The sequence below is a fragment of the Piliocolobus tephrosceles genome, chromosome 4 (genome assembly GCF_002776525.5).
Source record: "Piliocolobus tephrosceles isolate RC106 chromosome 4, ASM277652v3, whole genome shotgun sequence".
Classification (NCBI taxonomy): Eukaryota; Metazoa; Chordata; class Mammalia; order Primates; family Cercopithecidae; genus Piliocolobus; species Piliocolobus tephrosceles.
This window is the reverse complement of record NC_045437.1, coordinates 74,677,470-74,692,840: the sequence shown is the minus strand read 5'-3', so window position 1 is coordinate 74,692,840 and position 15,371 is coordinate 74,677,470. Positions and strand designations below refer to the sequence as shown.

Sequence of the window (15,371 nt, the reverse complement as noted above, 5' to 3'; positions counted from 1 at the left end):
AAACATGAAATCAGATTTTTACTATTTTCATCAGTTTTGTAAACTACTGTGCACATATCAAATATCTCAAAGAGTTACTGGTTTTAACAGATGACATTAGATGTCTATGACTTATATCACAGATCCAAATAGATGGCATTTGTTGTAATTAATGTGTTTTTTAACTCGGGTACTAAATTTCAATATTTGTTCAAAGTGTTTGGTACATTGCTGAATTTGTTCACTGAACATTTTTTACAGGAGATCTGAATATTAATGGCATGTCTTGCATTGACTCTGTATGGTTTTTTTCATGCTTTTGCTTAACTTAATTTCTTTCCTAAATATTATTTGAAACGTCCCTGGGATTTAAGAGTTTTGATTCTCATTTTTTCCTTCATTTTCAAATTTTTGCTTCAGAAATTTCCATCTGTGTTTTTGTCAGCAACTATAGTTTGATTCACTAGGCAAGTACTTTTATCTCTAAGTATAGCCTGAATACTTGTACATTTTCAGTAACTTCCAGTCACTGTTGAGATAACTTGGATCTGTCATACTGAGGCCATTTATCAGGTATTGCTGCTAGTTATACTGGAATTACTTTGATGTGTTCTCATGCAACATTTGGCAATGAGAGATCTTTGAATGAATAGAAAAAAATAACAATAGTAATAAATACATTTATATATTATTAAGAAGTAAAAGCTTACTAGTTTGCATAAACCCCAGATTGAGTATATTTTAAAGAGACCGAAATTAATATTTCATATTTGTGATTCTAAGTTTTTATCCTATCATACTTAAAATTAGATTTATTGAGTGATTTTTAACTGCATTTTTACACATTTTCCTATACAATGAGGATTTTTTAAAAATCTTGAAACAATTGCATATTGTTTTAGTTGTATAATTATCTTGTAAATTGCATCCTAAAGTGGTGTTTCTTTTGTTGAAAAAAGTTAAAATTTTGGCCATGAGCTTAAAATTCTGTAAATGTAATTTTCAAAAAGATATTAGTAAAAGGGAGCCTTCTTTTGCTTTTACAGGAATGCTAACAGGAATGAATGAAACTTCTGCTGTAATCATTGCTGCACCACAGAATTTCACTCCCTCTGTGATCTTTCAGAAGGTTGTTAATATAGCCAATGTAGGTGCAGTCCCTTCGGGCCAGGATAATATACACAGGTGGGTTCACTAACACACAGTGTGGAGGTGGAGATGACTTGAGTATGTATAAATATATAATTTTAAATTCATTGTTTTCTTTGGAAAGAATAACCCCTAAACATGTGTCACACACACACACACACACACACACACACACACACTCCCTTTTTTTTCCTGATGGTATAGTTGTTTATTGCTTTGCATTAAGGCTGTCTTTTCCCTCTCTGAGCATCCTTGTCATATTGGTATGGTCTTTCCTGGAAGATATACAGAGCATATTCACATTTTATAATACCTTGGTAATTTATAAAATTACCCTTTATGAAATGGTTGCGAGTTTATCTTATTTCACCAGATTCAGTAGATGTCCAGGAAGAACCATTCTATAAAGCAATATAGTTGGACTTTTTTAATTGAAAGAGAGGAAGTTTGGGTACTACATACAGATTTCCTTTTTATAGCCATCCCCTAAGACTGCTTGCAGTAAATAAAGCGCTGCTAGATGACCAACATGGGGGTAAATGCAGCTTCTGTTTCTTAGACTAGTAATATTTTCCATCACCAGGCATCTGAAATATGAGATCCAAGTTATTTGTCCTGAAAGGCAGCAGAAAATGTGATTGATGTTTGCCCTCTTGTATTTATATGAATGCCCATGGCTTTAAATGAATGTAAAGATAAAAATAATTATCTCTTACCCATTTGGTGATTGCATAGTCCTGTGTGAGCTTAAGGGAATTTGTTGCAAACCATCTCATGGCAGACATACTTCTGCCATTAAAAATATCTACGCCCTGTATATTTAGTGTGCCATTTCTTATATAATTATGAATCATGGAAAACAAATTTAGCATCAAAGGGAAGGCCCGCGGACCTTAAAAACCATTTTTTTTAGTTAGCACAGGAGTAAGAGAGGCCCCATATGAAAAATGCTACAGGTGATTTGGGTTTTAGACCTAACTCTGCCACTAATTGTCTTGGTCATCTTGGGAAAGTTGTAACTTCTTACGCGTTTTACATTCCTCATGTGTTTGGAAATGGGTGGCAGGAAAAAAAAGTGGGGGAGGACTGAAATGAAATTCTGTGATAGCTATGAAAGAACACTAGATTTGACTTCAGAAGAGCTGGTCTGCCATTACTGTATTCTTAGTTGCCTGACTTCACTGAACTGATCACAGCAGAATAAAAACTGCATGTACTAGTTTAAAAATAGATTTATCTTGTACTGTTTTTTTAAACGAACATAGGGTTCTTAAGTTGCTCAAGAGGTCTCGTGCTTTCATTTCTTAATTTATGGCAAGCTCTATCTCACGTAGGGTGGTGATAAAATAAGAAAATGGATGTAAGGCCATGATACAGACCATCACAAAAATACAACTTATTTATCAGTTAATGTTGTTCAATGGGGAAAAGAGTAAACAAAAGCCTTTTCAGTGAAAATAAATATTTTGATTTTGAGTTTTCCTGTTTTAATTTTATTCTGCTTTAAATACTTCTTTTCACTTTCCTAGGTAATATTCTCTAACAGAAACTGTTTTATTTATGGGTCCTTGGAATTATTGAATTTACTAAAACACCTAAATGCCGTATTATCAACTATAACTTCTTCAGTATGAAATTTTACCTGAAACACCTAGTATCCAGCAATACTGCAGTCTTGTTTTAATATGTTCTTTTGTAATGTACAAAAAGATATAGAGTAGCCACTATTTATGTTGGAACATCTAGTTTAGTTTTGTTTTGTGTATAAGTTGTTTTGGGTTGTTTTTTTGTTTGTTTGTTTATTTTTAACTTTTCTGAAAGCAATGGCAGCTGTCTAGATTTTTGTTTCTTAGAAGAAAAAATGTCAAGGCTGGGCAAGGTGGCTTACATCTGTCATCCCAGTACTTTGGGAGGCCAAGGTGGGCAGATCTCTTGAGCCCAGGAGTTCAAGACCAGCCTGGGCAACATAGGGAGACCCTGTCTCTACAAAAAATATAAAATTTAGCCCGGCATGGTGGCACATGCCTGTGGTCCCAGTTACTTGGGAAGCTGAGGTGGGAGGGTCACCTGAGCCCATGGAGGTCAAGGCTGTAGTGAGCTGTGATCACACCATTGCACTCCAGCCTGGGTGACAGAGTGAGACCCTGTCTCAAAAAAAGAGAAAAGAAAGAAGAAGAAAAGTGAAGTTACAAAGCCACATAAAATGAAAGCTATCTTCCTATTGGGAGATAGACTTAAAGGGACCCTTAGCACAGTTGTATAATTCTTATTAAAGATAGTTTGCCAGTAACTTGTCTTGCTGGTTTGGAACGTAATACCTGTAATACCTGCTCAAATGATTTAAATTAAAATTACAGTCAATTCTCAATTGTCCATGCTAATGCAGAGGAGACACACAACTAAGAACCATTTATATTTGACTTTGGAATGCAGAGATTGAACCCAAACTTAATGTTCGTGTTCCTCATACTCATCCACAGTGTCTTGAGGCTTTTCTGTTCTAGCCCCATCATCAGTGGCCTGGTGTTTGGCCCTGTAACCTGGGGGAGGGCCCAAGTTAATAGAGTCAAAAGTCAATAAAATACCTGTAAATACTTAAGAATAGGCTGTACTGTCTTAACTTGCTTCTCAAGTCCCAACATACTGAATTGAAAAATATTTCATATTTGCTTTTATAGCTAAAGTATGGCTGTAATAATGTTCTAAATTTTAGAAAGCTTCCAGGTAACAAACATCTAAAGTTATTTGTATTTTTTATACAGAAACTGACATAAATTATTATCCTGTGTATGTAACACTTTTTCTCATTCTTTTTGCTAATAGCAATTAAAACAAAAATAAACAATTGTTAATAAAACTGTACTTTTGTACAGTTTTTTTTTTTTTGCTTTTCTTAATTTCATTTAAAATGAAATAGGAATTAGTGTTTACATTATAATAATCTAAATTAACTGTTTACCACTTTATTGAAATAAATGTTTTTAACTAAAGTGTTCCATATTATATTACCCTGTGGAATTAATATGTTTCTATATCTAAGTTTATATATTATTTAATTGCTAATGATAAAATTGAAATCCCTATGAGATTTTGAATGATTCCCTGATTCTTTTGTGATAGTTATGTTTTTGAGTTTATGAAGAGTAGGACCAAAGCCACTCTAATATTTATTAATGGTAATCAGTTTAGGATTTTTTTTTTTACACCAAGTATGAAAAGCATTTTTACTACTAGTATTTTAAGAGATTAAAATTTCCAGTATGTTAAGTTACTCTTGGCCGGTTTATGTTCTATTTAATTTTTCAGGATCTTTTCTTTCTGAGAGGACTTTTAATAAGAATTAGTGTACTCATTCTAACCCTTTAATGAATAGAGTTTACATTGCCTAATTTTGGAATACTTTATTTCTACTACTCTTCAAATTTTATACATTTTTACATTAAATGCCAGGTAAAGAAATACTTAGTATAAGAATTATCTAAGGAAAAGTGAACCTTTTTATTAATGTGTAGAAGTATGTAATGGTATAAAGTACAAATTTTAATTGAAGACTTAATAGAAAATGATTCCTAACACAGCAACAGAAAATGGCCCTCATTAAGAAAAAGCCAATTAAATGAGCACAGGTTTTATGAAATTCACTTCAGAAACCAGAAACATTTTTTATTTCATTAACACTTTTAAAGATCAATTGAGAAAGCAGATCTATGATTAGATTATATGATTTTTAGTTGTAATTTTCTAAATGAGTGAGAAATCAGAGCCAAACAGTATACTATTGAGAGACTCAACTTCATCTTCATTTCTGTTGTACTTACTTGAAAATCTTGCTCTTTGAGAACAAAATCATCTTACTGAGATATACAGAGTGGCCGGGCATGGTGGCTCACGCCCATAATCCCAGCACTTTGGGAGGCCAAGGCAGGCAGATCACTTGAGGTCAGGAGTTCAAGACCAGCCTGCCAACATGGTGAAACCCTGTCTCTACTAAAAATACAAAAAAAATTAGCCAGGCGTGGTGGCAGGCACCTGTAATCCCAGCTATTCAGGAGACTGAGACAGGGGAATTGCTTGAACCCAGGAGGTAGAGGTTGCAGTGAGCCAAGGTGGCACCACTGCACTCCATCCTGGGCAACAGAGGGAGACTCCACCTCAAAAAAAAAAAAAGAGAGAGAGAGAGATACAGAATTATGGTCATTGTGTCAATCTGCTGTTTTCCAAATTACTGTTAATGCATGATAAGGAGTATTACAAAAATGAGAATTTCTGTCATCATCAAAAAGCATTTATTAACTATATAGCTGAATATCTTCATTTCCTGTGTAAGATATTCAAATTTATTTTAATGAGATATACGATACGTGGTGAAGGTCTTAATGCATATTACTTAAGACAATACTGGTAAACGAATACATAAATAAAGTGTATCCCAAGGGCAAAATGGACAGTATTAAACCAGTAGATGAATAGACTGCAAGACCTCATGTGTTCGAAGGTAGGAGATTAGAGGCGTTAGTTGTGGGGATCCCGGTTCATTCAGGGCCAGGAAAACTTTCTTGTGATTCTCTGTGAAATATCCAGAAAGGGTTTAGGAAGGAGGTTTGTGTTCAGCGTCGTGGAAACTGAGGTGCGTTGCTTTTATTACATTGCATGTCCTCTGATAACAGCACTAAGGGGTAAGTGCAGTAGCCAAAAAGCAGAAAACGAAAAACCTGTCGCTCCGAAATCGCTAAGGTTTTTCTGTACCAAAAAATCATGTGAGTTTGTGTAAAACTCAGATTTCTGGAACCCACCCCAAAAACTCAGCTTCAGTAAATCTGAGACAGAGCCCAGGAATCTCTATTTTAGGCAGCACTCCAAGTGGTTAGAAGGCAAATGTTCCAAAGTCCACAGTTTGAGGCTGCCCTGAATTATCAAGCTGTATTGCCACATGACACATTTCAAAATACTTTTCCCTATGTTTATATGTTTTCTTTTTTCCTGATTAGTCAGTAAGGGATGCCAGTAGATGAGATGTTTGGTTTAATTTTTCTTACACATATCCCAGAGTGCTCCAGCAAGATAGTGTATTGTCCATTCCGGGAGTACATTAGAGCAGTGTCTATAAAACAGTTTTAGACCATAACTGTGTATGTCTCCGCCATCTCACATTTTCACCCGTAGTCAGAAATCCTGATGTTTGTATACAATAATATTGTTGAAAAGGTTGTCACACTTACCTACTCATTTTGTCCTTTCATGAACCACAAATTAACCCTCTGAGGAGAAAATGTGATATTTGATTGAAGACAGAATGCCCTGTCTCTGCCATGATTCTATTTTAATTCTTAGCTTATTATTCAGTAAGATTCTGGAGCAACTTTCATTATTAACTTGTATTCACTACTGATATTCCTTCCCCACTTCCTCACCCCCCCATCCCATATATCTTAATTAGCAATTTGGATTTTGTTTATCCTGTCACTTTTTAAATTTGCAAGCTTTTACTGTATGCAACTTGTGGATAATTACAATCTTAGTCGAATAAATGTTGTTTTACTGTTGTCACTAGGTCCTTAACTATTAGGAAAGTCTGGTGCTGTGAGTGGGACAGTGTATCCATTGGCAACCAGGCAGTCAACTTTTAAATTTATCAACACACATAAAGACAGTTTATTTCAGGTTTAAAACAAAAGTCTTATTATTTAATTCAAGTACAGGTAAAGAACAACTTGTTTCATTTCTGTTTTTTTTTTTTTTTTCTTTTAAGATAGGGTCTCACTCTGTTGCCCAGGCTGGAGTGCAGTGACACAGTTATAGCTCACTGCAACCTTGAACTGGGCTCAGGCAATCATCCTGCCTCAGCCTCCTGAGTAGTTATTACTACAAGTGCCTGCCACCATGCTCAGCTAATTTTTTTTTTTTTTTTTTTTGTAGAGACAGGGTGTCCCTATGTTGCCCAGGCTGGTCTTGAACTCCTGGGCTCAAGCAATCCTCCCGCTTTGGTTTCCCAAAGTGTTGGGATTACAGGCATGCACCACCACGCCTGGCCAACTTGTTTCATTTCTAGGCCTTAAACTCACCCAGTTAATCACTGTTATTACATACCTGTTTAAAGGTTGTTAATAGGGGAAATACTGGTACACATTAGTTTTGGTATCTTAAAAAGATCTATAATGTGTAACTCCTTCACTTAGTATTTTTTTTGGAGACCTTTATGACAGATTTTGCTAGTGCTAGGGTTGCAAACACAAATGGCAAAGATACTTTTTGATGGGGTCTCTAATATTTCCCTTTCTCTATTCTTAGGTTTATTAACTTTTGAGTTACTGTTTTTGTTCATTAGTTGTTTTCTTCTCTCGTGCTAGCTATATGGAATTTAAATTCTGGGTAATTTTGGAGAATTTATAATTCTCCAAAGAATTTTTGCTTTTCAAATAACATTGGATGCCTTGTTGCCCTAATTTTATAAGCCTTCTTCATTGTATAAACAGAAACATTGTATAAACAGTTTTAAGTATAAAACTATCAGGCTTAGGTCTTTTCTACCATATGACAAATTTTGAGTCTCAAACAGGACTGAAGATTTGTGGAACCTCTTTTAATCATCCAAACAGTTCTTTCTCAGGTTGGTGGCTGTCCACTAGAGGACAGCACTGCTTTTTATCTGACTGCTTTGAACTCTGCAGGCCCTGAGCATCATTTCATTGACAAACAAATGAGGACCTCAGTTAATTTTCACACAGAAAGCATATTTGGATATTTCGGAAGTAACCAAACTGCACAGCTGAATTTTACTTCAAAACATTCTCTAAGTTCTATCTAAGTTCACCATTTAATGTCCTCTAATGCAACCATTTTACTAATAGGAATCTATAACTGTTTCATGTAAAAATGAAAGAAAGGTATTCTTGATGGTTTTCCTTCTGGGTTGACAATTTTGTAAGGAATCAAAGAGAATGGGGTAAGAATGTATTTGTTTTACTATTAGTTTTCTCTTATTAACCCCATCTCACCACACCCCAACCAGACAAACCAGAAATGCTCTGAAATAACTGGGATGTTTTATGTCTTCTTTAAGCAAGGGCACTTAGATTTTTTAGCTTTCCTGTATAAAGAAAGAGAATGCATCATTGGCCTGATAGTGTGGGGAATAATTTTTTATACCATCTCTGAAGATTAGAGTAGAAACTAGAGTCCTAAATTATAGTGGTTGTTTATTTTTTATTTTAACTTTTCTCATTTGAACGTTAGAGGAAAAGACTACAATATTGTTAGGTGATTTTTTAAATAATTGGGAAAAATACATTGCTTTGTGTAAATTCTCTAAACCTAAATCACGTGTAAATGCTTTTTTTGGTCCCTCACTATTAATTCAATAGTGTAATGGTTTAACTTTAAAATGCAATTTTATAGTCAACAAAATAGAATTTTTTACAACTTACAAATTCTCTGCCTGTTTAAAATGTTCTACTATATTAACTCAAGGTAATAAAGATTTATAATTTTAAATCCTTTGGCAGATAGCGCTCCAAATCACTATTCTTTGGTATTGATGTTTAGGAGGCTTATTCAAACCAGTATTTCTTACATGTAATGATTGTGCGACTTCATTACACATTTGTCAACTTTGGACTAATTATTTTTATACAGCTAGGGCAGGGCACTGCATCTTGTGATCGTCTTTCTTACTAATAGGATTCTGTCTGCTTCAGCAGGCAGTAATTGAAGGCTTCATGTACGGAGTTAAAAAAAAAAAAGTTTTAGCCTGAGTGGGTCATTGTCACAGCTTCTGGTAACCAGTAGAACAGAAAGCACAAGAAAATTGAACTCAGAATAGAAATAGAAAAATCAGAAACCAGGAAGACTATCCAAGAGAAGAAAAAGCATGTCTTAGAGCTGTTGCATTAAGTATAGCAAATCTGATTCTGTGTAAAAAAGGTTATGTTTGTGACTACCCTGGAGACTGATGCAGCCTCTCAGATAAATATTTTTAAATTCATTTTGTACTGTTAATTTTAATTGTTAGAACAATTGAGTTATAGGATTTCTTTTCCTTCTAACAAAGAACATTTATGATTTATAGCCAGTTTGTCACAAATCTTAAAAAGTATAGTTTAATTAAGTACATGGGGAATAAATCTGTGTATTATAGATATTAGATTTTTTTTCAAATTTGTTGTTGCTATTTGGTCTGTTTTTATAATTCCGACTATAGTTAAGACAAAATAACTTTTTAAGAAGAGTGAAACATTTTTTAAATTTAGCTTTGACAACCAGCTTATTCTGTCTTTTTTGTAAATCTTAAGAATTCTTTCTTATAGGCTTCAAAGATTAAATATCAATTGCTGGAGATAATAGACAAGGAGACATTTAATAAGATGAAATACAGATATAGCCAAACAGTTTTACCTTCTCAGTTGGTGATTACAAACAGCAAGTGGTTGGTGGTATAATCAAATGAAAAATATCTAGGTGGTATCCTTTTAATAACATGGAGCCCGTCATACATAGGCAATACATCTTTAACTGTCATCCCACTTATTTGTTCTCATTTGTGGTGTTACTGCTTTTTGAGGTTGATTGGTCTCCCTGTAGTCCCTCCCTGTGTTACAGCTCCATTCAAAAAGGCTTTGTATTTTTCACTGCTGGTGTCTCTTTAGGGAGAGGGGAGTAGGGGATAGTTAAAATGTTTTAAATATTTAAAGGCAGAAATTTAAAATATGAGGAATCAAGTCAGCATGCTTTGAATAACACATTACTGCAAAGTCAAGTAAACAATTTGTGAAGAGAGGACTCTTTCTTCTTAATGTTTTTGGCACAATAATTGTGTGCATATTAGGTAAATAGGAAAAACTTTATTGACTGATAAAAACAAATTATTAAGAGTGCATTTTTGTATATATGAAGAGAATTTGTGTGACCTGGAATCAGAACGCTTAGGTTCAAATTTCTGCTCAACCAGAAATTTGGTGTGTGGCCCTGAGGAAGTTCTTCAACTTCTGTGGGCCTCATTTCCCTCATCCATAAAGTGACCTGCCTCATAGGATTAAATGAAATAATTCCAGTGAAGCACTTAGAACCCACTGCCAGAACACAGTGCTTAACAAATGATAGCTGCTGTCATCATTATAGTGATCAAAAATGTCTCATGCCTTTTGAAAAAATTTTGTCACAGTGTGATCTTAGTTCACGGCCAAATACAGAGGTTCTGATGCCAGCCATTAGGTTTAGTGTATAAATATCTGACCCACCCTGACTTTATAATCAATGTTTCTGACATCCCAAAGCTAGCTAGCTATTACTTATTAATTAGTACTCTTTCCATAACTATTTTTTGCATGTTTTTTGAAGTATAGCCTGTGCAGGAGTTAAATGATGAATAAATCTGGGGCGGTGGTTTTTGCCTTCCGAGGGCCAAAACAAACCAATTTTGATCATGCTGTGTTCCAATTAAATATATCCTTTCTGAACTGTGAAATGAGAATGTCAGAACATCTGATCTTCTAGTCTTCTGCTTTAAAACATTGCTTCCACCATTTGTGCCCACTAGAACATAGAGACCTAGTTAATAAAGGCAGTAGCTTTTACACCAGCTAGCAGATTCTGTTGCTAGGATGATTTGCTTAGCGTGTTTCCACTGCAGTGTAAGCAAATGCCTCTTTTCTTTCATACCCCTATTCTGTATAGTACTGAGAATTTTGTGGCAATAGGATTTCAAAAACATGTCCAAGATACTAATTCTAATCTCTGTCAACACACTGACACCAAAATTGACATTTGTCTCTGCCAACTTTATATTAATTGTAGCATTAACTCTAAGTTTTTTAATAGAAGAGAGATAAAATGTGCCTTGGGGCTGTGCAACCCTGAAATTCAAACAACAGTGCTTTTGTGTTCCTATTCAGGCATAATCTCCTTCTCTATGGTCCCAAGGCACAAGTGTTAAGTAAATAAAGGGACTAATAAGACTATTGTTTACATAATTATAACCCTGTCAGAAATAGGGACCTCTGTTGAAATATTTGTTGAGTGAATCACACATGTGATGACCAAATCTGTGGGAAAAGTTGCATAAATGAATGGGGAAATAGAGCCACCTCATATCCTTTGGTGACTTGGTTTAACAGGAATATAGAAACAGCATTCTGCTATGAAGCAGAAGAGCCTGAAAAATTTAGACAAAAGAAATGCATAAACCTGTGAGGAGCCTTAGAAAAGAGAGATTATTTTGGGGCTGGTGATCTTTATGTTCTCTCAAAGATGAAATTGAGGTACCTAGTTCATAATCTCCCATGTGTACATCTGAAAAGCAGATGGATGTGTGTGTTAAGAGGTTTATAAAAACCTCTTTAAAAACATTGGTACGATTTATATTCCTAAACTGGTTCCTTACAATTGCTTCTCTCAGTAGGAACACTGCTGTGTCAGATTCCTTGGAAGTTTTCAGCATGCTTGTAGAGTTCACAAATAAATGACTAGGAAGATTTTCTAACATATTTTATTGGTAGCCCATTAGCTCACATTTTAAAACACAACTTAAAGTGTTTATAGTATTTGAAATTTAGTAAAATTAGCATATCTGTTTTGGTTTTGATACATTATTCTAATTATTGTTGGAAAACCTAGTTCTTGATTTTATTTGTCCAAAAATGGCTTATTTGGTTTCAAAAAAATTAATATGTTATGAGATCTTGATGTTATTTTTTTTTAAACCCAAAAAAGAAATTACTTTTCATTTAAAGAGAATCTGCTTCCTGCTTAAGTGGCTAATATTTTAATTAAGTCGGGAGTGAAGTTTTTCTGAGTGTCTCCTGATAAACTCCCTCTTTTATGTTGATGGTAATTAAACAGATCCCTGTGGACACCGTGGGCTCTGTGCAAGGCCCATGCTAATTGTCAGACATGAGACACTGACCAGTTGGTTTGCACTTGAATAGTCCACAGCGTGCTGTTAGCGCGGCAGTTTTATTTTTATGTATTGTGAGCTGTTGTCAGGGCTAACTGGGTGCCATTGTGGCTGAAGATGTTGCGCAAATTGAGGCAGATGGCTCAGATTCAGACACGTGTCATATAGAAAGGGGCAAGGGGATTGGCCCTGCAAAGTGGGGTCACAGCAGGTCACAGACCCGCTCTACACTTGTTAGTGTTTTCAAAAGCTCATGTGCAGCAACTTTGTTTTTCTCCAGTCATCCCTGCAATCAAACCCCCTCCCCCAAAAAGTTTGTGGAACATGCTCCATGTGGCAAATGGAGGCTTGGGAGGTTCCTGTTCTCTTCCTTGACAACCCTGAGGCTCAACTGTGCATGCAGAATGAATTAGCAGGATTGACAGAAGTTCGTTGTGCCTGCAACGGCTTTTCAGTCAATTGCAGTGCTTAAAAGGCTAGTTTTGCTTTTAATTCCATGTAATCAGTAGGTTCTTCATGTCTTGGAATTTAGAAGTAGAGCATGAGACCTCAAGTTTCCTCTATTACACTCTAAAGCAAAAAGAAAAATCTAATGTTCTAAACAGTTAAAAACAAAGAAAAAGGGAAGCGTGAGGTTGCACTTAGCTGTCACGTGATTTTGTTTCATGTCATTAACATTAGAGATTTAATTTGAATATTTTTACATGAGTGAATTCAGTGGAACTTCGTAAGAATTTTATAATGTACATAAAATTATCTAACTTATTACATAATCATTTTCAGATGTGAGGAGTTAAATTTTGAAGCTCTTTGAGAAAGGTACCTTTTCTTAACATGTTTTAAAAATAAAAATACAATGGCTTATTTAAAATGGCTCTATGCATGGTGAAATGTTAAATACCATGTGGATGAATGATTCTCAAATATATTGTAATGGAGAATTATTCACTTGCATCTATTGTTTAAACTAATAAGTAAAATAGACTTCCTTTTTCTGTTCTGTTTTAAATGTGCACTAAAATTACCTGCTTGTGGTTAGCATGGGCTGGACAGTTTATTGATTTTTCAGAAGAATGCTTGGCTTTGGGTTTTTGGCAGTAGGGAGCCTGCAGCAAATTATTTCATTTGACAAAAAAGAGTTATTTTAATCCTGTTTGAATGTATGCTATCTCCTTTTCCCTCCCCATCTCATGATAAAAGGTCTCTCTTTTTTCTTCCAGGTTTGCAGCTAAAACTGTGCACAGTGGGTCATTGATGCTAGTCACAGTGGAACTGAAGGAAGGCTCTACAGCCCAGCTTATCATAAACACTGAGAAAACTGTGATTGGTTCTGTTCTGCTGCGGGAACTGAAGCCTGTCCTGTCTCAGGGGTAACCTGCTTACATCTGGACCTCAGAATCTGGCACACAACAAAAGTGCCTGGCATCCACTACTGCTGCCTTTCATTTATAATAATGGCCCTTCCATCTGGCAGTGGGGGAAGAATACACTCTTGACATTCTTGTCTCCTGCTTTAGAATGCTAGTGTGTATCTATCATGTATGCAATACTTTCCCCCTTTTCGCTTTGCTAACCAAAGAGCATATATTTTACTGTCAGTTATCTCAACTCTTGAATCCATGTGGCGTTTTCTCTGTCCTGCTGCTTCTTTTGGCCTCCTCGTCTTCCTTCTCTTTTTCGACAATGGTAGACATGAATGAGATATTTAAAGTTCATTGGAAATCATCTTCCCTTCAGCAGTAAGCAAAAATTAGCAATGAAATAGTCTAAATGGCCTCTCAGCTTGGTATGTGAAAATGAGATCACATACTTTTTAAATCCAAATACAAAAAACATGGTCTCTGCAAGATTTTGTTCTTTGAATTTCTTGATATTGTAATTGATTACTGATAACTGTCATCATGAAGTGATCTCTCAATAAAATAAGATAAATAAACTAGCATATGAATCCTATTTGTCTTTGCATTTTTATTGAGAAACTATTAATAATCCTGAAGTTCATATGCTAAAGTTTTCTTATTTTAAAGTGAGTATTTTGAGTGTTACATTATGCAGAGAAGCAATGTGGTTTAGTTAGTGAAAGAAAAACCACTTCCAAACCAAATAAATTTTCTACTTATAGCATAGTGTACTCCAAGGGAAAAAAAAAATTGGTGTACTTAATAACATAAACAAAAATCTTCATGTTGCAAAATAAACATCTCTTTCTAGGTAGTTTTGATCTATTAGTAGTAGGTATCTGATTACGTGGCCTGCTGAATAAATTCTTTGAATCTCATTTTTCCTTATGCCCAACTTTGGAAACTAGCATAAACTTACAGAAATTTTTAAAACTAGTTATATGATCGACATATTAGCATCTTTCCCTAGAGTATTTATTTTATTTGCTAACTTAAGTTACTGTTTTTTAGGTTGTTCTATAATCACAGAGCTTTTCTAATACTTTTGCACCTTTTTAAAACCAGTTGAAATTTTACTTCCTTTTTGATGCAAGGTAATGGACTTTCAGGTAGTATAAGCTACTCATTTTGTATAGAGCCGCATACATAATTATTTTTAAAAAGTAAAAAGGAAGTGACTGTACATTGCTTGAAGCATTAAAAGAAAAGAATGGCATTTTCTTGGAACATACCTATTGAGAAGAACAAAACAGACTAGAAAAATTATTTAAATTTTCAATCTGGTGAGATGACAAGAGTAAACAAAATTGTTAAATTTTCCTGCTCCAGAAATACAGCCCTGAATCTCCGGGAAGAGAATGTACAGAAGTGCAATGTACAGAAGCCACATGGACATTCTGTACCAATTTTGTACCATGTGTACATTCTCTCCTGTTGTAATGTACAGAAGCCACGCGTTCCACTTCCCTCTGGAGCCTGGGCGCTGTGGTAACACACCCAAACGCCCGTCAGCAATCGCAGGTCGTTGGCATTTCCATATTAGACGTATTACCCAGAGCTTCATAACTTTGAATTTTAAGTCAATAACTTTTTGAAATGTTAGACAGAATTTGACAGGTTTAATTCCTGTTTTCTGAAGAAAAAAAAAAATTATCCATGCTGTCTTCAGGCAGAGGGAAAGTGTATGTTGTGATTGAGAAGTCTTCTTTTTCCTTAAATCAGGGCACTCATCTTTAAAAGATAGGTCACACATTTGTATTTTTTTAAACTAAGGAAATTTCATTAGGACTTTACTTTTGGCTAAGTTATTTTTGGCTGCTAACTTTTGAAATTATGCTAAATCAATAATGTAATGTAGTGTGAACCAGCAAACGGTATGTATCGATGGTAATGTGCGCTACCAGCTGAAACCATTTTAACACTAGTAGCTTAATATCATTAAAATATTTTTCACG

At 34.9% G+C, this 15,371-nt stretch overlaps 1 protein-coding gene across 2 annotated transcripts in view; it reads left to right on the top strand.

The window, feature by feature from the left end:
- The window catches only part of AP3B1 (adaptor related protein complex 3 subunit beta 1), a 314,641-nt gene extending 300,675 nt beyond the window's left edge, over nt 1-13,966 (top strand). The window contains exons 26-27 of one of the 2 annotated variants that reach the window (XM_023214919.1): nt 1,026-1,164; nt 13,237-13,966. In XM_023214919.1, coding sequence (XP_023070687.1) covers nt 1,026-1,164; nt 13,237-13,390 — 293 coding nt within the window. In that variant the 3' untranslated portion in view covers nt 13,391-13,966. The remainder of the gene's footprint in view (nt 1-1,025; nt 1,165-13,236) is intronic. The other variant, XM_023214920.1, reaches the window with a different exon arrangement.
- Nucleotides 13,967-15,371: the final 1,405 nt, after the last annotated feature.